Source organism: Rhea americana, unplaced genomic scaffold (assembly GCF_003343005.1).
Source record: "Rhea americana isolate MKP2758 unplaced genomic scaffold, rheAme1 scaffold_281, whole genome shotgun sequence".
In the NCBI taxonomy this organism is placed as follows: domain Eukaryota; kingdom Metazoa; phylum Chordata; class Aves; order Rheiformes; family Rheidae; genus Rhea; species Rhea americana.
In genome coordinates, this window is record NW_028186403.1 from 127,534 (window position 1) to 152,708 (window position 25,175).

At 42.5% G+C, this 25,175-nt stretch overlaps 2 protein-coding genes and 1 long non-coding RNA gene across 6 annotated transcripts in view; 1 reads left to right on the plus strand and 2 right to left on the minus strand.

Moving 5' to 3' along the window:
• Window positions 1-8,452, plus strand: part of FAM234B (family with sequence similarity 234 member B) — a 27,362-nt gene extending 18,910 nt beyond the window's left edge. For all 4 annotated transcript variants that reach the window (XM_085308772.1, XM_085308774.1, XM_085308773.1 and 1 more), the window contains 5 exons: window positions 3,350-3,431; window positions 3,648-3,803; window positions 4,430-4,547; window positions 5,632-5,858; window positions 6,264-8,452. In XM_085308772.1, coding sequence (XP_085164898.1) covers window positions 3,350-3,431; window positions 3,648-3,803; window positions 4,430-4,547; window positions 5,632-5,858; window positions 6,264-6,269 — 589 coding nt within the window. In that variant the 3' untranslated portion in view covers window positions 6,270-8,452. The remainder of the gene's footprint in view (window positions 1-3,349; window positions 3,432-3,647; window positions 3,804-4,429; window positions 4,548-5,631; window positions 5,859-6,263) is intronic.
• GSG1 (germ cell associated 1) lies at window positions 8,437-17,481 on the minus strand. The gene is made up of 5 exons (XM_085308776.1): window positions 16,769-17,481; window positions 14,172-14,219; window positions 11,094-11,246; window positions 10,633-10,744; window positions 8,437-9,572 (listed from the first exon to the last, which is right to left on the minus strand). Exons 1-5 carry the CDS (start codon window positions 17,085-17,087, stop codon window positions 9,257-9,259), a joined length of 948 nt encoding a protein of 315 aa, XP_085164902.1. The 5' UTR covers window positions 17,088-17,481; the 3' UTR covers window positions 8,437-9,256.
• Window positions 17,482-19,998: 2,517 nt separating this feature from the next.
• On the minus strand, window positions 19,999-24,957 carry LOC146593720 (uncharacterized). Its single transcript, XR_014896325.1, has 3 exons — window positions 24,922-24,957; window positions 22,147-22,244; window positions 19,999-20,087 (listed from the first exon to the last, which is right to left on the minus strand). It is a non-coding gene; the product is annotated as an uncharacterized LOC146593720 (long non-coding RNA).
• Between the last annotated feature and the right edge of the window lie 218 nt (window positions 24,958-25,175).

Sequence of the window (25,175 nt, forward strand, 5' to 3'; positions counted from 1 at the left end):
ATTTGTAAAAGGCATTTGGGCACAGTAGAGGGAAATTATGTGGAAAACACAGTGCTTGCTTTGGTATCTATGGGAAAGAAAACAGCCCTCAGCTGAGAGTTACCTAACTGGCAAAAGCATCTAGAGGAGGAAGATATGGGATTTTCATTAAGCAAAACAAATCATTGTCAAATGAGATCTGATACTCAAATAGATGCCCACTTTATTAGAGTCCCCAGTTGAGGACTAATAAATGTCCCCAAAGAGTGTGTCCCACTCTTCAGAGGTAGGGAGTAGGGGCACATAAATAATGGCCTTAGGAATGACTTTTGGCTATGGGTCAAGGAGATGGACTAAGTGTTTTTGGCACAGAGTCTGCAGACTTCTGGAGTGTCGGGGATCTAGTTTAAAGGGTAAATGTGTGCTTACTGAGCAAAGCCAGTACAGACATACTGTAAAATCAGTTTTGTGCATAAAATTTTTAAAGGAGCCCACTAATTAATTGTAAATTCTCTAGGAGTTCAAAGCAAGAAGGGTTGAAAACTGCTTTTCCTATTCCATTCATGGAATCACAGAATCACAGAACAGTTGAGGCTGGAAGGTACCTCTGGAGGCTGGCACGTACATCCTCGTTCAAGGCAGGATCAGCTAGCACAATTTGCCCAGGACTATGTCTAGTCAGATTTTGAATGTCTCCAAGGATGGAGASWCTATAACTTTTTTGGGCAACCTGTATTCCATGTTCTTGCATGCTGGCCCTTTTCTCTGATTCCATGACCTGCAAAAGGAGAGAGTACAACATGTGTACAGGGAGTGCCAGACAGGGGTTGAAAAGGAATTTAAAAAATCCTGTTCAAGGCCGCTGTTTTGAAGTCCTCTAYGGTATGTTTTTTCTGACTTAGGAGGGGCAAAATCTGGTAGGCTGAGATCAGCGTAGAGAAGAAGAGAGGGCTGAGCCTTTATTTTAGGATTTTTGAAGTTCTCCTTAAGCAACACAGGCTGGGGGACAAATTCAGCTGAGGGTTTTCACCAGAGAGTCAGAGAACAACATGAAGACTTGAGGGTGTCTTACAGAATTCATCTCTGCAATTTCTCCAGAGGGACAAAAATGCCAGAGGCATTTCCAAGTCACCAGTGTGGCACTTAATGTGTGAAAGGAATTAAGCTGGACTGCAGACTGCAGTCTGAGCTGGCATTGCTGGTGGAGTTGGCAACCTTGAGCCCTTTTCTCACTGAGGCTGGCCCTACTTAGGCCAGTCATGTAATCACGGCTGTACAGATTCAGGGGGAAAGGGCTAAGCTATAGTTTCTGGAAGGGCAGCTGGTTCCCCCAGATTTCCAAGCAGGGCTGTCCTTGTCATGCGATCAGTACAATTTAGTGCTCAGCCTGTTTACACCAGAGCGTATCTTTGGTTTCCAGTCATACCAGGGAGTGGAATCAGACCAAGACCCCGGCACTTCCAAGGGAGTTCAGGCACTGGCACARCTTCTTCCTATTCAAGAGGCCCAAACCAAGGTCATCGTCAGACAGAGCTTACAGAGCCAGCTGAGAGCTTCCTCCTTCCCTGGGTAAACCTGTCCCAACTACATTGCTTCGGCCAGGCAGAGCCCTGGGAACAGTCTCCAATAAAAACAACCTGACTGTTGCAAGTGTGCTGCATTTCCAGATAGCTTTTGACAAGATCCCTGAAAGACCATAAAGGAGAGTCAGTAGTCACAAAACAAGGGCAAAGTTCAGAGRCCATGAAATTGGGTAAGCAGTTGAAAATTGTGTTGTTAATGAATGTTTCAGATAAGAGAGGATTAATAACAGGTTGTTACTGTGGGGATTACAGTCGAGCAGGAGGTATTACTGGCTTTCTTGTTCATTTGAGAATGCGTGCAGGGGATCTGCCAGCTGATTGGTAACATCTAAAATATATATGCTTTTCTGCATTCAGCTTGTGGGATCTGCCACTGATTGTAATCCCTAGGGGACATGAGAAGTGATACTTTAAGAGAGGTGTTTAAGTTAGTGTCCATACTATAGAGSTATTCACTTTCTTTTACTAGTGGAACACTTTCAGACTATGGGAACATATCATGATATTGCCTTGAAAGCATTAATACTGGTTGCCAAAGGGGTCTGTAAAGCAAATGACATTGTTTGGTGCATTAAATATAAATAGTCAAGCCAATACTATACTATAGCATTGCTGTTCTGGAACTGGTGTGTATATTTTAAGGTGGAAGCTGGAAAAGTTGGAAGAAAGGGCTGGAAAAAATGTTTTAGCGTGAGAGATTTAAGTCATTGGATYTAGATGATCAAAGAGAAGCCCAAGAGGTGAGTTCATAAGCATATAAAGTAATGGATGCTAACAGGCATTTTAGTCTTGCCATAGCAAGAACAAATGCCTTTAAGTGAAATCCTTTCATGTTCAAGAAAATAAAAAGGCAGCCATGTTTCTGTGGCTGAGATTAATCATTAAAATTGATTGTCAGGAGAAGTGATGAATTCATCTCATCTTTGTATKTACACAGCAAGATTCATTCCTTTCTGGCTGATAGATCTAGTCAAACAACCTACTGATACTTGGTTAAATAGGTGAAATACGCCAGTCTGTCATAAACAAAATGATTTTGATTCTGTGAACTTTGAAGAATCATCTGCGCTTATTTAGAACCTTATGTCTAGTAGTGGTGGACTTGAGGAAGACAGAGGTTAGATTCAGAAAGCCAAAGGCAAGCAAAATGGTTAGAAAACAGTTACAATGACCAGTTATAATGAGTTGATAGTATTGTGTCGCCCAAAAAGGAAAGAATGAGAAAGGACTCGAATAAAACTGCTTAAGGTTATGAAAAGGCTTGTACAGCCACCAACAGTAAGAAAACAAAGAATCATAGGCTGACATTAGTACTGGATATATTAAGAGCCATCTCACACAGTTAAGGCAGCCTGGGAAATACACTTCCAGCAGGAGGTAAAATCTACTGATGAATTTTAAAAGTGTGATTTTTTTTTTTTTTTTTTTTTTAATGAGACCATAGCAAAACTGTACAGATTCTCTTGCTATGGAAAGAGTAAGAGCCATGTCACAAGACAATAAACAGATGTATAATCAATGGAGCAAGGGATGCCCCCTCCACAGAGAACTCTGAAGAATGGTTAACAAGCACCATGGGCTGCTTGAACATTTTTCATTTATCCAGTCCACCAACAAACGGCTCCTGCCAGTAAGAACAGTTCTTGATGAATGGAAGATCTTATTTAGTATGGCAAATCCTGACTTTGTGAGAGGCAGAATGGAGGATAAAAGCAAGTTTACTGTCTCAATCTGAAATCCTTGCTTTTCTGCCATGGGGCTGAATGTTTCTTTGTCCAAATTTGCAGCCAGCCTGTCCTGGGTTACTTCGGTACCGACCAAACCCTGGACTTCATGCTACAAGCACAGACTGGAGATGGAAAGAAAAAGGTAAAACAAGAGRAGACAAGAAGGGCTGTCATGGTATAGGAGTGAGGGAGGTTGGGTTAAATGGGGCAATCATTCCTGTATTCCCATTTCTGTGGCTGATACTGGTCACCATGTGGCCACAGGCATGAGAGAGACTGGCACAGACAGTACCAGTGCAAGGGGACTCTCTGTTCACTCATGCCTAAATTGCAGTTAATTCTGTGTCTCAACTTTGAGGTGGTGGTGATAGACGGCAAATCAGGCCTACCTGTTTGGAATCAAGAATTCCCATGGCAGAAGCAAGATCTTGATGCGCTRTCAGTGATGACTTTGGACAAGAAATCTGTTTTTCTCTTCTGGGCTGATGAAGCACAATCTGTGTTACAAAGTTTGGTGAGCAAATGTGCTTTCTTCACTTTGAGGTTTTTCTGTGAGGCATGTGCTATCTCTGTCTTTTATTCTTAACATAACAACTTGAAACCTGCCATATAAGAGGATTGTCAGGGACATCTTACCCTCTTGCTTTGACACTCTTGACTTATCTAAATCTGCACATGTGTGTTTGTATGTGAATTCTCCCCTAGAAAGCTGTATTGACAGAAAATTTGCTGCCACAAAACCAAAACTCTGCAGAAATTTCAGGGCTTCTTATGGATTGCTGAGATTTTCCTATTGTAAATTTGTTCTCAGCCCCAGAGTGTGTCGTCTTCTCAGCACGCAGGCACACAAATCACTGTGGAAACCTAAACTTCTAGACTATAGCTTGGCCCATTAAGCTGGCTTTCACAGAGACATATCTCAGCCTCTGTCTCCAGGCTGGCGCTAGGAAACAAATTTTGTTTTAGAAAGAAAAGTTTGCAGGATTTCAGGTCTGTAAAGATCTTTTGATTGTCTGAACCATGTTAAGGTGAAATAGTCATAGTCAGACATAGTCAGAAAGGTACTTTATTTCTTTGGCAGAGCTGGAATCCTGTTTACTAGCCAACTCTAACATTTCTGTCTCCCCTTCATTCCAACAGCAACCTGGTCCCAGAACCGAGCGCCCAGGGTTGCACCACCTCTATTTCCTCCACCCTGTTTTTCCTACAGTCCTATTGGACCTCACCAATGCAACAGACAAAGTCATTGCATCAGCGGGTGAGTATAAATGGAGGAGATGCTAAATACGCTCAAAGAAATATAGAGGGAGGGAAAGGTAGCCATTAGAGACTGTAGGGTAGCTGWGCCTTCAAAGGTAGCACCCTGAGGTCCACCAGGTGTAGGCCAGCAATAGGAAATCAGATTCTTCTTCTTCCTGAATTGTCCAACCCAAGGTTGTAGTCTTGCCAAGTTTCCTGCACATTTTAAACACAGAAAGATCTGAGCTTGATCAGGAGATCATGTTTTATACCAGAAGAATTCCCTTGCTTTCCGTGAAGCTATGATTTAATGCAGCACATGAAGAATCACTATTAAACTTTTCTCATTCACTTTACATACATGTCTGCCCTTGCTGGCCATCCTTTCCTKCTTTCTAGGACAGCAGTTGTGATGCTTCTTCCTCTCCGTTTTTGAAAGGAGGGTCCGAAATATTTTAAAACRTGTATTTTTAGGAAAAACTAGATCTGGCTTTAACTCCTGTATGAAATTGGGTAGTCCTGGTTGGATTCCTTCACTCTTTCTAAAGCAGTTCAGTGAACAGCTGGCCCATTTAGCATGACAGGATGTGAGATAAAAGATCAGTTAAAGATCAGTTCATCTAACACTTAGTCCAGTAAGCCAGGAGGAAGGGATGTGCTGGTAGATAGTGACACATCTAATCAAAATTTTATCAAAAACACAGTTCAGTCAAGAGCAAATAGAAGATCATTATTAGAGGGGTTTATTAGAAACTGATTTCTGAGGTCTGTACAGATCATTSGGCTGTGGCTAGGGTGAACTGACTTCCCCATGCTTTGCCAGGTTTCTCCTCTCTGTATGTATCTCCTATGTGAGACTCAAAAATGTCTCCTGAAACCACAAACTTCTATTTCTGATCTACATTTCAGTTTATTTCTATTGGAAAAAAAATTACCTTAAAACCATTTTCCCTGATGAATGAATGTACGTGCAACTGGAGAATCAGAATTATCCACCCTCAGTCCAGTGGGTGTTTTGACTGAGTATACACTGAGATTTCTTTCRGAAGAAAGAAATCATTTACTCTTCACCAATATTTTCTCTCCCTTTTCTGATTGACCAGTTGGAATTAATGATCTCCAGAAGGATGCATTTTATGTAACTGTGACAACAACTGCAACCTCTGAAAAACAGCCAGGATTTTTCTCAGTCAGCAAGCTAGGCCTGAAGTGGGCCATGATGACTCAAGGCCGAATGGTGTGGTTAAAGGACAACACCACCCCCAAAATCAGTCGTGGAGAAGTGAGAAGATTTCTTGCCCGGCTGAAATTTGTTGACTTTCCTCACAAGGTGAGCTTGTGCAGGAATCCTTGATGAAATCCATGTGTTTAAAGAGATCAAATCTCTTCTCCCTAGACACAGTTAGGTGCTCTTTATGAGACAGGATAAACAGACTGTTTGCAAGATGTCCACCGCTTTGCGATAAGCCAGATGGAGGTCTGACTGTAATTTGGCAGTTGGACAAAGAGGGGACCTTAGAAAGAACCAGAGATGATGATCACAGGGGACTGAGAGACTCATAGAGGGAACAGAGAGGAGGGACATGGATTCCTTGTTTTGATCATGAGCAAAAAAGGGTCCCCCATGTGGTGACAAACAAGTTTGTTTGCTGACTTGTGAAGTACCACTCTTCTCTACCAGATAGGATGATACTGGATTTTGGCTTTGTTTTTCTATTTCCCTTTCCTTCTCCAGCTCTAGCCTSGTGGTTCCTCAGGTTTCATCTGGACAGATGGCCTGCAAGGTGAAATAGAGGAAGCTGCTCCATGAGTTCCATGGGTCTGCATGAAGATTGCTGTGTAGAAGGAATGGGGACTAAAAGCACTTCTGCTTTTTTCAGCTCTCTGTGGAATGCTGATGGAGGCAGGTTTGTTCTAGATAGACCTGTCCTTTACCAGAGAAACATTATTCAGTGTCTCCCCCTGTATATGCCCTTCTTGCATGCTTCCTTCCAGATAACATGGAAATGTGAATTCAGAATTTACATATATACACACATATATATATATACACACACATATGGTGTGTGTGTGTATGTGTATGTATGTATGTATATAATAATTTATACAATATATGTATATTTTTTGTATGTTTAATTTATGAACACATTTTAGGAAACCCTTTTTATGTCCAAACAGTATTCCCTGGCAGTCAAACAAGCTCTAGGCCTGAGGTGGGCCCTGATGGCTCAAGGCAAATGGTGTGGCAAAAAGGACACCACCTGCTTTAATCTTTATATTATTCTAGAGAAGCCTCTGCCTGGCTCCTATAGGGCTAATCTTGTCCCCAACCTTTTCTGAGCTTCTATCTTTCTTTTCCATTCTGTTCCCAAATTCACAAAGTAATTATCTCTCTGACTCTGAATTATCTGATCTAGAGAAAGAAGGTCCCCACACCATTTTCCAACCCTTGCACTTGTGTATTTCTCTTCCCAGTCCCAAGTTCAAGATGGTTCATGTGAGTGATGTAGAAACAAAAGATTCACATCTCATTTCTACCTCTTTTTCTTCCATCTCTAAGCACTGTAACATCACACTGCCCTTTTCCCACTGCAGCCCAGTGGGCTGAGTCCCCCTTTGCAATGTACCGTAGACCTTTTGTGCTAGATTCCCAGCAGATCCCAGCCAGTGGATGTGGCACTGAAAGATCACACCAGATACAAGCACAGAAAGGCTGTTTATTCTCACACCACTGCTTCAAGGTATGCAGACTCAAACAAAGAGGCAGAACTGGAAAACTTTCCTGTGCATTTTGATCACATAGTTACACCAGCCTGTGGGATTCCCTGCTGTAACAGTGTGGACCAACACTGCACAGACCAGCCCTGGAATAGGAACATATATTACAGGGGGCTTAAGTTTATTGTTCCCCTACCAGCTGCTTGCTGGCCCACTGTGCAGTTCCAGCAAGAACTGACTATGTCCAGCGCACATTTGCTCTTGATAGGTTTAGTGCTTTGAACAGTGCCTCTTAGTGTGCTGTTGATCTTCTGTGTTGTACTTGCAGAGCATCCAAAGGAAGTTTGTTGTAATAGACATGGCCATACATAAACCTGCCACTGTTGTGCCCCAGTAGCTACCCCTACTGCAGGGCAGTAATATTAGAAAGTGCTTTCCCAATATGCCTTTCTGGGCCTGACCTTTGACATTAGGCAGAGCTAGGATGAGGTGAGGATAGCAAATGGCTCTTCTGTCCTCCTGCTGACCTGTGTGCTTCCTGCCTCCATGCACTTCCCTGAGAGTAGTGGGGCAATGGCAGGGCTTTGAGCTTCCCTGGAGATGGGCAGATCTACCAAGGGTTTGCTCTGTACACTTTTCCGTTCAGCATCACCCTCTCACCTCCCCTTCCCTGTATCTCTGCACAGTGCTTCCAGGATAGCTCTTCAGGATTAACTGCAAGCCCCGAGGCTGGCCCTTGGGCCTTCTTAAAGCCAGAGCCTGTTAACAGTTTGTATATGTTAAATGGTATTTTTGTGTAAATAGCTTTGTATATATTAGCACAACTGTAGCAACAGCTCTTGGCCAGTGACTTTCCTCCAGACAGGGGTTAGTGTTCATAATATACAGTCAGTTAATACAACTGCTTAATGTAGACTGAAAGCATGAGGACCACTAGATAGGAGGACTAAGCAGGAGAGCCTATTTCCTCCTGTCTTAGCCACCACCTTGCTGGAAAAGGTGAGGCGGCCGTTACCTGAAGTAGTTATTCTCCTGRAGTTCTTCCTGAGAGAACTTATACTCAAGTGCAGTGACTTTAGCTCCCCCATAATGTGAATTCTGCCCCCACATCCCCACTGTGAATAAARAGTCTGTCTGTATATTGTTGAGAAAACTTATCTGAACTGTGAAATGCAGTGGAGCAAATAAATGCTGTGTACACTGTCAGTGTGTCATTTGAACCCATTTCACTGTTGAGAAATTCTAAGTTTGGTATTCTTTACAGTGGGGGGGGGAGTGAAGAGAAGCAAACAATAAAGCAAAAAAACAGCCAAAGATTCTTAAAGGTTGTGGAGAAGCACAGTAGAAGAAGACAAGTAGGAAGGTACCTAAGAAATGGGAAGAGGCAAGAAAGGAGCATGTGGGAGTCATTTCAGATAGGAGAGAGGAGGAGAGAGAGAGATGTGTGAAAGCAACCTCTCGTCCCTACTCCWGCAGCCCTTTTAAGCTGTGGGAGGAACAGGATGTTGGGTCTGGAAATGAATAAATAGGGTGCTCTCATAGGACTACAGCAAATCGATATGAGCACCCACACCCTACACTTCAGGGCAGATTCAAGGGGACTGTTGGAAGGTCAGTGTGACACCATCCAAAAAGATCAGGATTGCAATTTGCTAGCTGGCTAGCACTGAATATACCTATTCCTGCAATGCAGTACTGTTGGGATTGAGACATCYCCCTCAGTTTCTGTCTGCCACGCTTGGAGACAATTGGCACCAACAAAATATCATATCCAATCCCACAGTCCCTACCCCCAGTTTCATCCTTCACAGCTGAGGGCACCCTCAAACTGTGAGCAGAGTGGACTCACCCTGATACTGTTGGCACTGCTGTTGCCCTGGACCAGTGCCCACCTTCTCTTTGCCAGAAACATCAGAGGAGGAACGACCTCCCCCAAGAACTTGCTGGTGTTTGGTTCAGAGGTCAGCTGCCATTGTGTCTCCCAAACCTCTCTGCCCTGCCCCTGCACACCTAACAGTGGTCCTCCCCATCTGTCTGTCCCAAGACCTCGTCCAGCTCCAGTTCTGGCTCCTGCTGTAGCACTTTTTGCTGCAGCTCAGAGTAGAAGTCAACTCCCTCAGAGACTGAATGGAGGGGCTTGTGTCGTTGCTGGTAGTAGGTGGTTATCTGCTGCTGTATGTAGCACTGGTGGTGCTGGGGCTGATCCTTCAAACTGTCATTGTAGCCCTTGATGTGGATCCGTTTGAACTCCAGCACTGTCTTGGTATAGGTGTTGAGGGTAGTGACAGCAGAGGCCATGCAGCAGGTGAAGGAGGCCCAGGCCATGCTACAGGAGAGACACAACAAAAGCACATACCATGAAAARCCAGATAAAGTAAAGTACCAAACCACATGCATTCTGACAAGCCCTGAGGTGCCAGGCAGCATCTGCTGATCTGAGGATGGACATACTGCTACAGCTCTCAGGCATTACCCCACCACCAGCTCTTTCTTAGACAATGGAGTAAGTATTAGCCATCCTTACCACAGGAAAGGCAGAGAACAGGGAAAAGAAAAAGAGTAGCTGGAAAGTCTAGAACTGCTCAGAGTAGGACATCACAGCTTGGAAGCAGTTCTGTAATGCAGGGCTGCTCAGTGTCTCCCTGGACAGCAGTTGTGTCTACTTAAGTATATCCAGATGGCCAACCTGATGTTTGATGTCCACAGCTGGGACATTACACAGGAATGTTTAAGCCATGAGGATCAATGCAGTCATCACCAGTACAACACTACAAATTTAGCCCACATCTTCCATAGGCACTTGCAAGCCTCATCCAACTGTTTTTCAAGTCAGTTATGACTTGTCAGCTGCAGGTTGGCTTATTTTGCCTTTAGAGAAGGAAATCCTGAGCAGTCTGCCTTTTGCAGCTGTTCTCCCTGCTACATTGTGCACCTTTTAAAGTCTATGTTTAGATTTGATGCTGCAGAAATAGCCCCTTTGGACCTTGCTCAGTGAAGATGTCAAACCAACATGTAATTTTAGTTAAACTGCAGAAACGCAAGGTGTGTTTGAGAGCATCATTACTGGCTTCTGCACAGAGTGAAGAGCTGAGATTGAACAGGGCCAACCAGCACAGGGGCAAAATAGATTAGTCAGCAAGGAAGAAAGCGCTTGGTTAGATGCTTTATTTTACCAGTCTTTGGTAGCTACTCACTTAAGTACTTGACTCAGTAACTCAGAGCAGGGAATGAGACAAACACAGGASATCTAGCACAAGGAAAACCATGGTGCATCTGTCTACAGAAACAAAGATAGTCTAGAAGGAAAAAGGAGGGCTTTGGCAGGGGGTAGTGTGGTTGAAGCCCAAAAGCTTGGAGTGATGAAGAGGGTTTCAGAGCACACATACTAGAAAGCCCAGCCGTAGTCCCATGAGTGTGGTCTCCAGTCCTCTGGTCCCAGACTGACAGTTGCTTGGAAGACTTGAGTGTACATCATGTGTGCCACCATTCCAAGAAGACCTGACACAAGAAGACAAGAAAGCAAGGTAGTCATGGCAGAAGCCAGTGTCACACGCTTCAGCCTTGTGTGAAGAGGAGTCTCTCCTGCTGCTATGCAAAGCCAGCAGAACACCACCACTCCCAGGTCCTTCTTACACCATTATGTCTCCTTTCAGTTCCCTGCCTCTCTGTTTCTCCCTGCTCATGCTCTCTTTAGCCATGTGCTTTTTACTGCCAGTTTTCCCTTTGATGCCAATCAACAGAGGCAGCTGAATTTGAGTCTTTTGGTGTTTCTTCCTGTCTGCATGGCCCCAACTTGCTGCCACACAGAGATGCTTTTGGGATGCCAGGCCTGCAGCAATGCACTTACCTGACAGCACTGAGGAGACAGCAGCGAAGGCATTGAGCTTCAACCCACAGATAGGATTGCCAGTATGTAGCATTTCCACCACCAGGAGGATGAAGCTGATGAACAGCAGGCTAATGTACAGCATCTCTGACCCCAGTGACAGCCACAGGATTCCTGCCAGCAACCAGAGAGCCCTCAAGTTAGTACAGGGTGCCTTGTCTCGGGGACAATACTCCCCCTTCCCAACTCAATCTTGAAAGGAAGCCCACTCTGTAGAAGGGAAAGAAGGAAAACAACCAACACCCAGCAACAATCCCCCCCAGCCTGTGAGCAAGGGCTCAAAGGATGCTGAAAGGGGCAGAGAGTCTGTCACACAAGATGGCTTGGGTGATCTGGCAAAACAAAAACTGAAAGGGACGAAAAGAGCTATCTATAAATAGAAYAGAATTGTTCATAAACAGCAAGGAGGAAACCATGGGACAAAAGGCAGAGGAAAAAGCTATGGMGTTTGAACACAAAAAACAAGTGGTCACAAGCCATGAACACATCTCAGCTAGACATTAGAAGAATCATTAGTGTAGTGACATCCAGACCAGGTTTCTAACCACAATAGTGGAAGCAAACGACTTTCAAACTACGAACTAGTTAAGGAAAGAATTAAAACTAGTTAAGAAAGGAACTATACATTATGTCCCCTGTGATCGGTGGCACTTGGCCTCTGGAATTCAGAAGGTCCTTTATAGACATATATTTCTCATTGAAACCTCAATTAAATTGAAACTATATTCCTCAATGTGGCTATCCATCCAGGGCAATAACATCCATTACTCTCCTAGCTACTTGAACAGAATGCAGGCACCTTCATGCTGAGATTGTAAGTGGTACTTAAGTGATATCACAGTTCTCAGCTCTGAGCTCTCAGCTCTGAGCTTATTGTGTAGTAGGACTTGTAGGAAATGAGGAAAGGTACTCTAATTTTGTGCTGTGGAAGAGCACAGCATTCACTGAGGAAGAATATTAATCTGATAAATGAAGCAGCACTGTGAACACTACAATTAGCAACAGCATGGCCCTAGAGGAGAAAATCAAATGGGGAAAGGAGTGTGAAGAAAACCCTTATTAGCATGGCACTGACTTGATTCCTAGACACCGTTATTGCCATACAGTCACTCAGCTCTTCAGCAGGAATTGATGAGATGCATTTCCCACTTACATGAGCAGGTTTGCTTGCTGCAGCAACATCAGGGAGACAATTTCATTAGTGGCTAGGCTGCCATAAGGGTCTCATAGGCCGCAGGCACCATACGTGCAGAAGCCTCTCCATTGCTTACTCTGTGAGTCTAGGCTCACCACAKGGGCTAGTTTTGCTGTCTTTGTAATGGAAAGCTACTCTGCATACCCTCAGCTCAGCCATCCCCCCCCTCACAATCACCATCACACTACCTTCTCCAGTGCGAGCCAGCTACACCCTGGCTGCTGGTTGTGGAGGCCTAGCTCATGTAAAAATGATGCTATGTGCAGATGAAAGGGGCGAAAGCAGGTGATAGAGCTGCAAAGCTCACAGTGTCGCTGTTAAACTCACAGTCATCTTCTGATTAATCTGTAGGAACTCAGTGTCTTACAGAATGTGGCCTTTCTGTCAAATCTGTGTTGAAAATAGGCATAGGACAGTAGAAGGAATGGGGCAGGGGGGAACAAACAGAAAGATTTACAAAGACACATAGTCTGGTTACACAAATCTCTTAGGAAAGCAAGCCTTAAGGAAGATAATGGAAGCAATAAGGACAGAGGCCTGGGCAGGGAGTGGAGAACAAGAGGATAAGAAAGAAAATGATTTAGTATCCTTTGTGAACTGAACACTTTGTGGTACTTGCAAGAGTGGCTCACTTTGCTATGAAGTCATTCATTTCTGATCATGTGGAGATCTGCATGACTTCAAAATGATTAGGTAACATCATTTAATTTGTATAAATACTGTTTACAAAAAGAATAAACAGGAGAGGTTATTCTACTCTGCTGATCTCTCCAGAGTGACACAGCTAATCTGCATGGTGATTCCACAACATATTACTCACATTGGACTCCTCACCTGTGAATGCAAACGGCTTTATAAAAGCAGATCAGTAGACTTAGCCATTGTTTTTGAAATAGAGGAAACATGACTGAGAAAGATCTGCAGAGAAAGAAGACTGCCTTCTCAAAAGGACTCATCTCCCTTCTGACTGTTGTGATTCCCASGTTTCAAGCCCTTGCTCTAGTGACTTAAACACTGATACAGGTTTTGCACCCCCAGCCTTTCCCTTCACATATAAATGTCTTCTCAACTGACATGCTTCCAGGCCCCAGCTCAGGAAGCAGTTAACACGCTGACACCAATTGTAATGATTTCAAAAGGCGAGATTGAGAGCAATCTTCATCACGTGCTCACATACATACAAATATATTGAAGTTATTCCCAGGATAATTTTCAGGATATCATCAGTGGAAACCCCTCCAAGCAGAGGAGGCATCTAACCGTGGGCAAACAATCCAAGCCTCAGCTCACAGAAATGGTAGAGTAGCTGTGTTCAAAATAGATGGCTGTTTTCTAGCACCTTGTTTTCTGGATTACTATTCAGAGACAACAAGGGTGAGCTCTCTAGTCTAAAGGAAGCTTTGTGTGTAAGGTTTAACTTTTAGATGTCCTGATCACTTATTGCAAAATAAGAGATGATTCAGTACGCAGAGGCAATACATTAAACACCCAAACTAAAGCATTGAGTCAACACCCAGCATGTGTGGGAAGAACTGTCTTTGAGTGTTTTCTGTCCCCTTCCCACTGATTACAGCAAGGTGACAAGCTTACACTGGGGACCTATTAGATGGGACAAATCTCACTTCATGAGAGAGGACTTGAGGTTTCTAGCCGGGACCTCATGGATGACAGGGGTTTAGGCAAACATCTGGGAGGAATTCTTTGTTCTTTTAGCATCTGTGAGACCAGGATTTCACCTCTGACTCCTGGGGGACTCACTCTGCTGCCCCTACACAGGCAAAATGTTGCAGGTCCCTCATTCCAGGAGCGGGGAGCTATGCTGAGATAAAGAGACTTGCTCTTACCTCTCTCTGCTGGTGGAGAAAGCTCAATAAAGCTACGGCACTTCTCCTCTGAAACAGAAACAGATGGTCATTAGTTTGTAAAACAAGGCAGAGAATAGAAGGGAAAAGAAAAATCTCTCTCTCCCTCTCTCTCTCGATTGTGTTTCTCTAGTCAAATGAGCATACCCATCAGATCTTCTCATCTCTGCTCTCTTTCACCTTTCTGGACCTTCAGTGCGGCAAAGTAAGCAAAGGCAATGCCAGTCTGGAAAAGTAGAGGTAGCATTTCCAGAAAAACTTCTGCAATTAGTAAAATGCTAGGAGCCTTTGCTGAAGATGTAAATCCACTGCTATTCACACATTACTACAAGTGTCTGATGACTGCTGCTCAGGCCTATTACAGACTCACAACAGACTAACGACTCACCACTTCTGCTGAGGACATGAATTCTCACTTACCCCCATCCTAGTCAAAATAGTTCTCTGCACTGCTTTCCAAAGAAAACAAAGGACCTTGTCCCAAATGAAATGCTGCATGAGAGAGAAGCAAGTCCCTTTCTGTGACAAAGAATCACACAGAAAGGTCTTCTGTCCTCACATTTTTGACATGCTATTTAGACAAAGGTAGCTCATATTTGTTTTGGCTTTTTATGGTGGCCAGATGATGATGAAAACTATTATCTCAGTTAAGTATCCGTAATTATGTGCAAGTGTTTCTGAGAATTACTGCATTTGAAGGTTCTCTTTATGGCATCTCTACTTGGCAGATTATTTTTTCCCAGAAGAATCAGCCTGTAGGTTTTCTTTTAAGAATCTCATTTTGTTAATTTCTATCTCTGGTTCTAATCTCTCCCAATCCCCTGTATTACTTCTGTCATCCAAGGCATTTAGGATTCTACCCAGTTTACTACCATCTGCAATCTTCATTAACTTGCTGCTTTCTACTTCACCTAGAACTTTAATGATGTTATTCAGTAATGGCTCATCTGAAGCTGATCTTGAGATCAGCTTGAATTAAATTAACTTCTTTCTCCATCTCTTCAGCTCAGTCTTCTTTTGCTGATCACAGCATTTTTGTTGTTGTTTCTTTTTTTGTTTTGTTTTGTTTTGTTTTGTTTTGTTTTGTTTCCTCTGCACTTGCTGCAGAGACCCACAGCAGTGGCTACGTTCTACTCAATTTATATGAAGTAGGCGTAAGATTGAACGTGAGTATGTGCTCTACCTCATGCTCTACTGAAGTCCAGATGTAACAATCTCCCCGCACTCCCTTCAGGCACCAGGACTGCCCAGTGGCCAAACAACTCTTTCAGGGAAAGTTGTTAGATGATGTAGTCCCATTCCCAGGAGTTCCATGGAAACACACCCTAACCCAAGTCAGTCTCAAATAAACACATCTCTTTCTGCAGCAGATCTGGAAACACTCACAACAAACTTGCCCTCTCATTAGGACTTGAGTGTTTCAAGCACATTCCCTCCTGCTCCCGCCTCCCTACTATCTGGTTGTATTCACCAACTCTTTATTTTCAAWCTTGATTCCAGTAGATAAGAAAATGAGAAAATAGTTAGTTAAAGCCAGTAATATGCTTGTGCTTGAGGAGAGCTACAGAGAGGACAGCGGGCTCAGAGAAATGGGCTTGGTGAAAGAACCTTTTGTCACTCTGTCTTTAGTTACAGATCTCACTGTTGGCCATTTTCTGGGTCAGTTCTGATCTGTGATGTGTCTGCCAGGCCATAAAGACCTGCAGAACATCCATCAAAGCTGATGTGCCACAAGTTCAAGCAGAAGGACTTGAGCTTCTCTGGTCAGGATCAAATCAAGGGTAAAAGCAGACTCATCAAAAGGGTCTAGTACAGCCTGCAGACCAGGCCCTGGCACTGCAATATGCCCTGTGGGCTTACAGTACAGTCCCACAGAATCAAAAATCACAAGTTAACATTTCAAAATATCACAAAAACACCTTAAAAATTGCAACAATCCATCTCTAATCCTTCAGTCAATTTCCTTACTAACTTTGGTTCCTCCAGGAACAGATCCTCAAGGTTTTCTCTGCATCGATAAGGAAATATATTTTCTCGATTTATTTTATTTATTTATTTATTTATTAAAAAAAGAAAAGCCCAGCTCCTGTTCAATTCACACAGCATCTTAGTTTGGTGATTTAGGGACAATAATAACTACTGCAGTTCTCACAGTGATAACTATGAGCTGGTAGCATTGAATAAAAGCACCTCGCTTGATTTCTCAGGGGACATACACTGATGTGCCCTTCAGAACACGAACTGAGCTCTGTGTGTGGATAGGGGAAAAGGGAAAGCAGGCTCACTCCAGGTCATATTAGAATGAACAGAGCTATCACAAAGTTACTGCCACCACCATCATCACCTGCACTCCTCAGCCCCTATTCCAGGTAGAATGGGACACCAGGGACAACCATCCTCCCTTGCCTCTTCTATAAAGATCCTTCCTAATGAAGGACATGCACAGCAGCGTATTGGGCTGCCACCTAAAAATATGAAGAACGATTTTCTCCTAAGTGTTATCAGCTTCCTGCCTTTCATTTCCAAATTCTTGTGAAGTAAAAACAAGCGAAGCTGCGGCTGGTTGGGCAAGATACTACCTGGCCCTTCCATGCTCTCTTCACAGGAAAGCCACATGCCCGTGTGGAAGTATCTGAAGGCAAAGCGGTCATCCCCTGTTTCCCAGCTGTAGTGCACCACGTCCTGGGACGAAGAATTGCTAGCACCTGTGTCAAGTGGCATGGGGACACCGATGCACTTGGTAGCTTTACTCTTCCCACACAAAGGCTTGGGCACTTTCTGGGTCCCGGTACACCAGTAGCTGCCAAGTAAGGCAGTGGTGGAAAGGCTGAGAGCCAGTAGGTTCAGGACGACTGCCAGGAAAGCACGGCGCCATGGCAATCCCTTCAGCAGCTCCATCTACAACAAACAAACAGGAGGGACTTTCATACCAGCCATTTGTCCGATCTTATGTTATGAATCCCAGTGCTTCCCAGTGGGCATCTGTGGGTAGGGGATATGTGAAGGAGAATTTTTTCTCTTCACAACATCCTAGCATCTTACTCAGCAAGGAAAAAACATTTCCTGAAAATGTGAAACAGTAGCTCAGCTTCAACCATTTCAAAATACACTGAACATCTGTATTGGGGAAAGGGCTCAGTAGTAGCCCTGTGGACCTWTGGGACTGAGTGCAATGGTGTGTGGGAGCACATGAGCAGAAGAGACAACCATATTCACTCTGTCTCAGAGATGGCATGGAAAAGCCATTAATCGATCTCCCTAAAATACCATGCATTGTCATTAGAGGGGACATGAATACCTCACCTAACTAAATGAGATTTCTTACCATGAGATATCCCAAAACATTTTTCCAGCACAGGTAGGAAGGCTGGTAGTGCATTGATTTCATAGCAGGAAAAACAAGACAGGAAATATTCCAGGACTGCTGAAGTTCACACATCAAACTCTTGACCTGGTCAAGAGGGGCATCCCCCATCTCAGCAAGCACTGCTCTGCGTATTAGAAATTTGGTAGGGTGGTGGGATGACAGTGTCTCTGCTCTCACACAAAGCGTCAAGGGGATTTTTTTAAGTGCAAGCATTCTCACAGAGACTCTTCCCAGGTTCATCTCATCTAAACAAGTAACTTTAAAAGCAATTTATGTACCAAGCTCTTATGGTCTGTCTCACTCAGAGGGAAGCTTAAGATTTTAAGATTCCTGCAATACCTTGCACTGACTTCTGAGAACCCTCTTACCACTTCATAGATTGATTAGATGTCATCTACCCACACATCAACTTTCATGTAATCAACGCAAGCCTCTTCCCACATGGCACTCCCTATGTTTGGCACAACTTCATCCAGATACGCCCACCCTTTCCTATTTATGATTCTCAAAATCTATTTGTCCATGAATAGATTCAGTTTGCACATACATTGCCTGCTGCTGGTCCTCTTCGCATAACTGTTGTTGACTCATTCAACGTTGAAAGTGTGAGAAAGGCCCAGCATATTGTGGACACTACTATGAATAAATGATACTAGACTGAACGTGGCATTGTATGCAACAAGCTAACAGGATACAGTGAGAAGTGGTGTGGTTAAGAAGCATTTGTTCTGTTAAGCAGCAAGCTCAGAAATGTGGTCAACAAAGATGGTGCAGAAGCTCCTCTTGGGGGACAGGATTTGACTAGCATCCCATTGCACTGAGAAAACAGTGCCTAATCCAGAACATTCTGAGCAGAAGCAAGAAAATACTCAGCTTCTGAAAATGCCCTACATTGTCTAATGCTCTGGCTTCTTTTGTCTCTTCTTCAGAGCATTTCTTTTTCTCAGCAATATCCCCATAGGAGGACACTGGAGATGCTATTGTCTTAATGTTACCATAACTAATGAGTTCCATGATTTGAAGGTGTGCTTGATACTACTATCTTCATAGAGTAAATATTTGTTAGGAATACACTATTATGTAAAGGTTTCTGGCAAAGTTTGGTGGCTAATTTTTCATTAAAACTTTGTCCAGGGGAAAATTGGGCTTACAGTTAAAAAGGAAATTACAGATAAAATTATTTTCCTCCAAAAAGTTAATTTTTCATCTCAAAATAGAAACCCTCAGCACACAAATTTGTTCAGTTTTTCATCAATTCTGGCTTATAAGATTTTCTGCCATCAGGTTTTAGGTTGCCTATATTTTTATTAAAACAAAATGCTTCTAGTCATAATATTGACAGATTTCATTTTTCTGATGTAAATTTTCAGTAATGGGAAAAATATTCTCCCTAGTTGATTTGTCATACTGGTTCAAAAGGCATACCATTTCAGAGTAAACAATAAGGAAAAAAGAAAAAAAGAAAACAAAACAAAAGAGTCAGAAAAAGGAATTGGATCAGGAATGCAGAGAAAATAGGGAACGAAAAGTAAATATGAACTACATCCTCAATAGAACATTTTCAGAAAARTTTACCTGCATAAAAGAGAGATACTTACTAACAATAACTAACTAGAAGTCTCCTGGTGTCTAGATAGACCCCAAAGAAAATAATAAAAGAATTTACCTTGCCAGCAGGTCCTTGAAGTCCTGTTAATTTAGGGAAGTAATACAGAAACTGGACTCAGACTTTGCCTTCTCTATTTCATTCATCTCTTGATCTTCCAGGAAACCAAAATGCTTCAAAACCCCTTTCTCCTTTTTCTCCTCCCCTCCTCCCTTGCCCACCCTCAACCCAGTGATTATTAAATGCTATCCTTCTGCCAGCAGCTGTTTTGTGGAAAATGGTTATTTTATAATCCACAATGCAATCACAGAGCAGCTGTTCTGGGAGATTATATAGGAAGTGATTGGTGCTGCGGGCTGGGATTAAGTGCAAAAGGGTGACCTGTATTCAGAAAGTAAAAAGTTTCAATAAAGCACAGAAAGATTCCAGCCATCTCCATGCAATGGCTATTTGGGAACTTGTATGGCATGAGTTGGTGGCTGTCTGACCAGTGCTTGAAGGGAAAAGTGACCTTAGCTCAGAAGCTACCAATGCCTTTGGCATCAATTAACCCCCAGCCCTGGGATATCTTCTTGGCCAGACCTGCCAATCACAGAAAGGGAAGAGGAAAAATGGAATGAGGAAACTGAATCTGCTCCGAGACTGAGGATTTGAGACTCTAAGGAGATGTCAGTCCAACTCTTCCCATCAGCACTAGAGATGTTAATGAAAAAAAGGAAGCCCTGCTGATTGACAGACTGTCACCATGRCATCGCTGCAATAGCAGAGATATGTGAAACAGTATTGAGTTAGAGAAGTCCAATACTCAAAGGATGAGAGTAAAGGGAAGACTTTTAGCGTCCATTGTAGTGGCAGCTTTCACCAAGGCATGAAGTTCACCAGGAATCCCAGCTCCAACAGGATCACATCAGAAGAATTTGGGAAGCTAGTAAGGAGAGACAGAAAAATTCACACTCACCCCAAGTCCCTTCTCATCTCTTGTCCTAAAGGTTCAAAGGCCCCAAAATACTTACACCTTGTTTGGCATCGGAACAGGGTAAAGTAAGGACAGTATCACCTCTCACAAGGAAGAACTTAGTGGACAGCCACTAAAGGGCATGGAGCAACTCTTCCAAGCCCATTAAATCAAACTGCAAGGGAGAGAAGCAGCCCAAAGATATGCACGCCATCTTGCCCGCAGAGGATCCCTTAGCTTTGCTCAATGCCAGGTGAATGAGGCTCCTACACTGCTTGGAGGAAGCATGGCATTTATACCCTGCCATTCTGGCAGGACAAAAGGAAACAACGGTCCGTATACCTTGATCTCCTMACTCCAATATGAGATTGAGAGTCAGAAATACAAATAGCTCTGGTGACAGCGTAACCTGCAACAGGGCCACAGAGCTGACTGATTTGCAGGCCTGTACATGGACATTGCTATCATAGACTCTTGACCCCTTTTGCCCTGATGCAGAACGGTTGATAGCCGTACAGTTATTTTAATCCCAGTCTCTACATAAGCTCCTCTAATGTAGATAATCATTTCTAAGACAGGCTAACTGGAAGCAATGCTGAATGTGCCCATGCTTTATAGACTGACTGCAGGGTTTTTTGGATCAATAAAAGGTTCTGYTTGACAGCGATGTACTTTCCAGCTGACATTATTTAAAAAGGAGAGTTGCAATTTTTTTTTCGTCAGTCAGGATTTCCATGCTTGAGCACCTTAAGTTTGGTTTCTAAATTCTCATAAAAATAGCCTCACTTTTGATAGCCTTGATGTAAGACTATRCTTTAACATTTTCTAATTTTAAGCRTGTTGAGAGTTTCATTAAGATCCAAAATGCTATGTGGGTTTCTAAAGCTAGGATCACACGCRTATATATTGATGAAATGAGATCTAATTTAGATATCTACAGGAAAACATGTTTAAAAAGAAATTTATCAGAAATATGTTACGGTTTCAAAAATAAATATATATCAGAGGCAGTATTCTGAAAAATAGCAGATATTTATCCTTCCAGAAGATGGCAATCTTTCTCTAGTCTTCTCTTTGGGACTCTATTGCTCACATGTGTGTTGGGAGGAAGAAACACCCAARTTTAGATTTCTGTTCCTTCCCATTTGTTTGCTCTGTCTTCCTCTTTTTTTTTCTATTACTATGAACACTCTCTTTCCCTCACCTGAGAGAGTCCTTCTCTTTGAGTTATCTGAGCCTCAGAGACTTCTGAAATGATCGAGGAAGAAAAAAAGAGGAAAGAATGGAAAAACTTAGTAGGTCATTTGTTCTACCTTCTGCTCTGTACAGAACTGATCTTTCTAATATATTTTCCTGTATTTTGTCAAGAACCATATTAACTTCCTCAACCAACTGAGTTACATCCACAGATTATTATGCACAGCTCAAAGAACATCAACACGTCAGAGCACATTTCCGGACATTCAACATAAACTTCCCTTAGCAAATTTCTATCCTATTTCTTTCAAAATCTTCTTTCCAACCTTGCCTTAATCTGACCAATTTGGACAGGAAAGCAAAGCTCTATATATCTTTCACCCCACTGTTCCTTTCAGTTTGCTCTGCTCTGCATCTGCCATTTCCCACCATAGCTCATAGCTTGGCTTCACTAGAGGTTTTAGATGCCTCTCTCTCTTTGAACTCTACAGCAGCTGGTCCCTGGTGACTCGTTTAAAGATCACCCATTGAAGTAAATGCCCATAGCATGTTGATTTCCTGTGCAATCAGCCAAGTGCTTAGCTTGTATAAACAAAACACGGAAATGAAATGCAAAACAATCTTAGCACTACACCTCTAAGAAGATTGTCCTCTCTACAAAAGCCAGGGCATTTAGCAGTGATGCATTTTTATCCTGGCCGTATCGCATCAATACTTAGGGTGTGTCCTGCCCAAAAGTTACTCTATCAGCTCTCAAGAACACCAAAGGAAAGAAGGGTGAGAAGCCCTTCCCAGAATGGGGCCCAAGAACAGTAATACTTAACTGGCAGACCTCAGGAGGCACACAATTCTTCATAACTCTGCACACATCTCTCCTCTCGAGGGAAATTAGGTATCACACACTGTTCTGACATTGGCTCATCTGCTGTCCTGAAGAGGAATAGAGGAGGAAGAACGGTAATTTACAACTATAAAGTCATTCTGTGAAACTTAGACAAAAGATACACTCATACGCTCCCCTCTTACTGCAGATTTTTCACATATGACACTTCTGTGTTCCCTTCCACCCACAACTTTTGTTTTTGCTGTTTCTGCAGGAAGACAGTCCAGATCTATAGGGGGCAGATATAGCTCAGTTGGTTAGAGTGTGGTGCTGCTAATGCTAAGGTTGTGGGCTCAATCCCCATAGGTCCTATGCTCAGGGTTAGACTAGATGACCTCCAGAGGTCCCTTCCAACCTTACCATTCTATGATTCCATAGTATTTTGATCCTGCTGAGCAGGGGAGTTGGACTAGATGATCTCTGGAGGTCCCTTCCAACCTTACCRATTCTATGATTCTATCTGCAGATCCCTCTTTTATTGTCACACAGAAATCAGCCTATGTCTGGATGGCAGCAATACTAAGAGAGTCAGACTTCTCAAAACCAGTGACAGACTGCAAATGCCAGATTTCTCCCTGAGCTCTGAATAATTCCACTCAGATTGTAACCTTTATTTAGCTGTTTGCATGATGCATTAATTCTTACTCTGCAAATGACCTCACCAGGCATATTTTTTCAGTCAAAGCATATTTAAAGGTGAATTTTGGTTTTAAACATGAACAGCTTACATTGCTAGAGGTAGCCTGTGGCAAAGCAGACATGTAAATTTAAGTAAAACAAGAAATGCCTCAATTCTTACATATGCAACATAAGACTAAAGGAGGTTGCTTTTCACRGATTATGTAAACTCCGGTACTTATAACGTGTTCAGTTGAAACAGAAAAAATGTTATTTATGAAATTCAGCCAACCATAAACTGTAAGCAGAAAAAAAGACATTTTTAATGTAGATCTATAAGGATATTAATAATATCCAATCCAGAAAAGGGGGCAGGCAAATTCTCAATGCTTATCTTATTCACTGTTCTGCATCTCCATCAGCTCTTCTGAGGCAGCCAATGAAATAACACAMGACAGGAATAGACTCACCTCATTATTTCTTTCTCTCTGACTGTATATGTATTCATTAAGAAACTCCATGAGATCTGATCAGATACTTTGAAATGTACCAGGTTTGTCATTTTATTGATGGGTTCATACTTTTTGAGCATGCTGATTTATTACAGTATAGTATGTCTACTGCAAAATCAGCAGAGCTTCCACTTCTGCAGAATGTGTCTTTATAATTTGGTAGTCCTCTTTATGAAAATTCTTGCTAGTTTTAAATCTACCAACTATAGGATCTCACTCTAATACTTCACAGAATCACAAACAYGCAGAGTCAATAGCTGTCAGAGGCTCATATTTTTTTAACCGTCAAGAGGGACCATTAAGACAATGCAGTTTGATCTCCTGTGTAACAGAAATCAGAGAACTTCAGACAACCATTTCTAACGAAATACAGAGCTTCTGCTGGAACTATAGCATATATTTTATACAACTAAGTAGTATTGACTATGCAACCAGATATGATGGAAAATCTATTTCAACATTAGAAAAGTTGTTCCAATGGTTAATTAACCTCATTCTTAAAATTTTATTCTTGATCTGTAATCAGTGTGTCAACTTTAGCTTTCCCACCTCATCAAGCTGTTCCAGCACACAAGTAAATAGCCAGTGAAGTGATTTCCTAAAAATGTTATTGTAAAAGTCACAAATCAATGCATTTCATTAGAGGCCTACAGTGTGATCTAACAAGCTGGCTGACAGCCCAAATTCCTGGTTCTGTTCTTGGCTCTGACACGTTATTTTCCCCTCCTATTGGCCAAGTCATTAGTGGTGCATTTACACTATAGTCAAAGCAGTGGCAGCAATGGGGAGTAAACATTAAATGTTTGTTTTAATCGGGTGTTGCTAGCAATTTCGTTTCAGCAATATGGAGCACAACACAGGATGAAAACCTCACTCCAGAAACATGGTAAATTAGTCTGTGCTGAACTCCACATTGCCATGGCTAGACTGACAGATCAAAAATAGCTCTTGGTTCTCTACACTATGAAGTTGTGTCTCCGTAATTATTCCCACAGACACAAGTATCTACAGCACAGCTAATCCTTGTTGATGTTGGAATCGCCACAGAGCCAGTGGGAAAGAGACATTGTGTTTTGCTAGAAACAGACCTTGAGGCTATAAAATTAGTACATGCATAGAATACATCACATATGCAGATGATCTTAGAGTCAAAATAGCACTTAGTATCAATTTTAAAGCAAAAAAAAAAATGAAACAACAGAGGTTGAAACACATTCTTATTTCACATATGAAATTGAGTAAATCGAAGGAATTTTTGATTTGTCTTTTCCTCCAATCCGGTGTAGTGGATCAGATTAAACAGAGACAGAAGAGACTTTCAAAGATTATCTAGTCAGTCTGCATGGATCAACATAACTTAGGTACCTTCTAGCCTCCTGCTAAAATTCTCTGAGACAAAAACTACTAGATCCTGAACTAAAGTCAGTATATTCCCTTGTAACATCTTAWTTTCAACCAGGTCACATTATCCAACCGAAAATTGTCCTCTCTCTGCTAAATTCCTCAGGTCTCCATCCCACATCTGAATAATTTACTCACTTGGTCATCCCCTTGAGGTCACTGGAACTACACAGTATACCGAAGTTATACTCACATGCTAATATTGTAGGAATGAACCAATGCTTCAAAGGAAGTCTCTAAGCTAGCAGGAGAGGTTTGGAAATCAAAAAGAGTGAGTAAGAGCTTTTTTGAGGCGAGGCGTGGGAGGTGTTTTCGTTCTTTAGCTATTAAAAACTCCTTGCTTTGGCATTCTAGAAGAAAAAAAATAAAGGGAAGCGAGAATAAAGGAGAGGGGAAGGATTCATGCATAAGGAGACAACATGATAGAGGTACAGCCACCAAGGTGGC

What these genes read in the sequence shown, in the direction of transcription:
- GSG1 (XM_085308776.1), bottom strand. Translation starts at nt 17,087, where the DNA reads ATGGAGCTGCTGAAGGGATTGCCATGGCGCCGTGCTTTCCTGGCAGTC. An exon ending in TGTCTCCTCAGTGCTGTCAG is followed by an intron (nt 10,745 to 11,093) that starts GTAAGTGCATTG and finishes TTCTTGTGTCAG; the next exon opens with GTCTTCTTGGAATGGTGGCA. An exon ending in GACTACGGCTGGGCTTTCTA is followed by an intron (nt 9,573 to 10,632) that starts GTATGTGTGCTC and finishes TCTCTCCTGTAG; the next exon opens with CATGGCCTGGGCCTCCTTCA.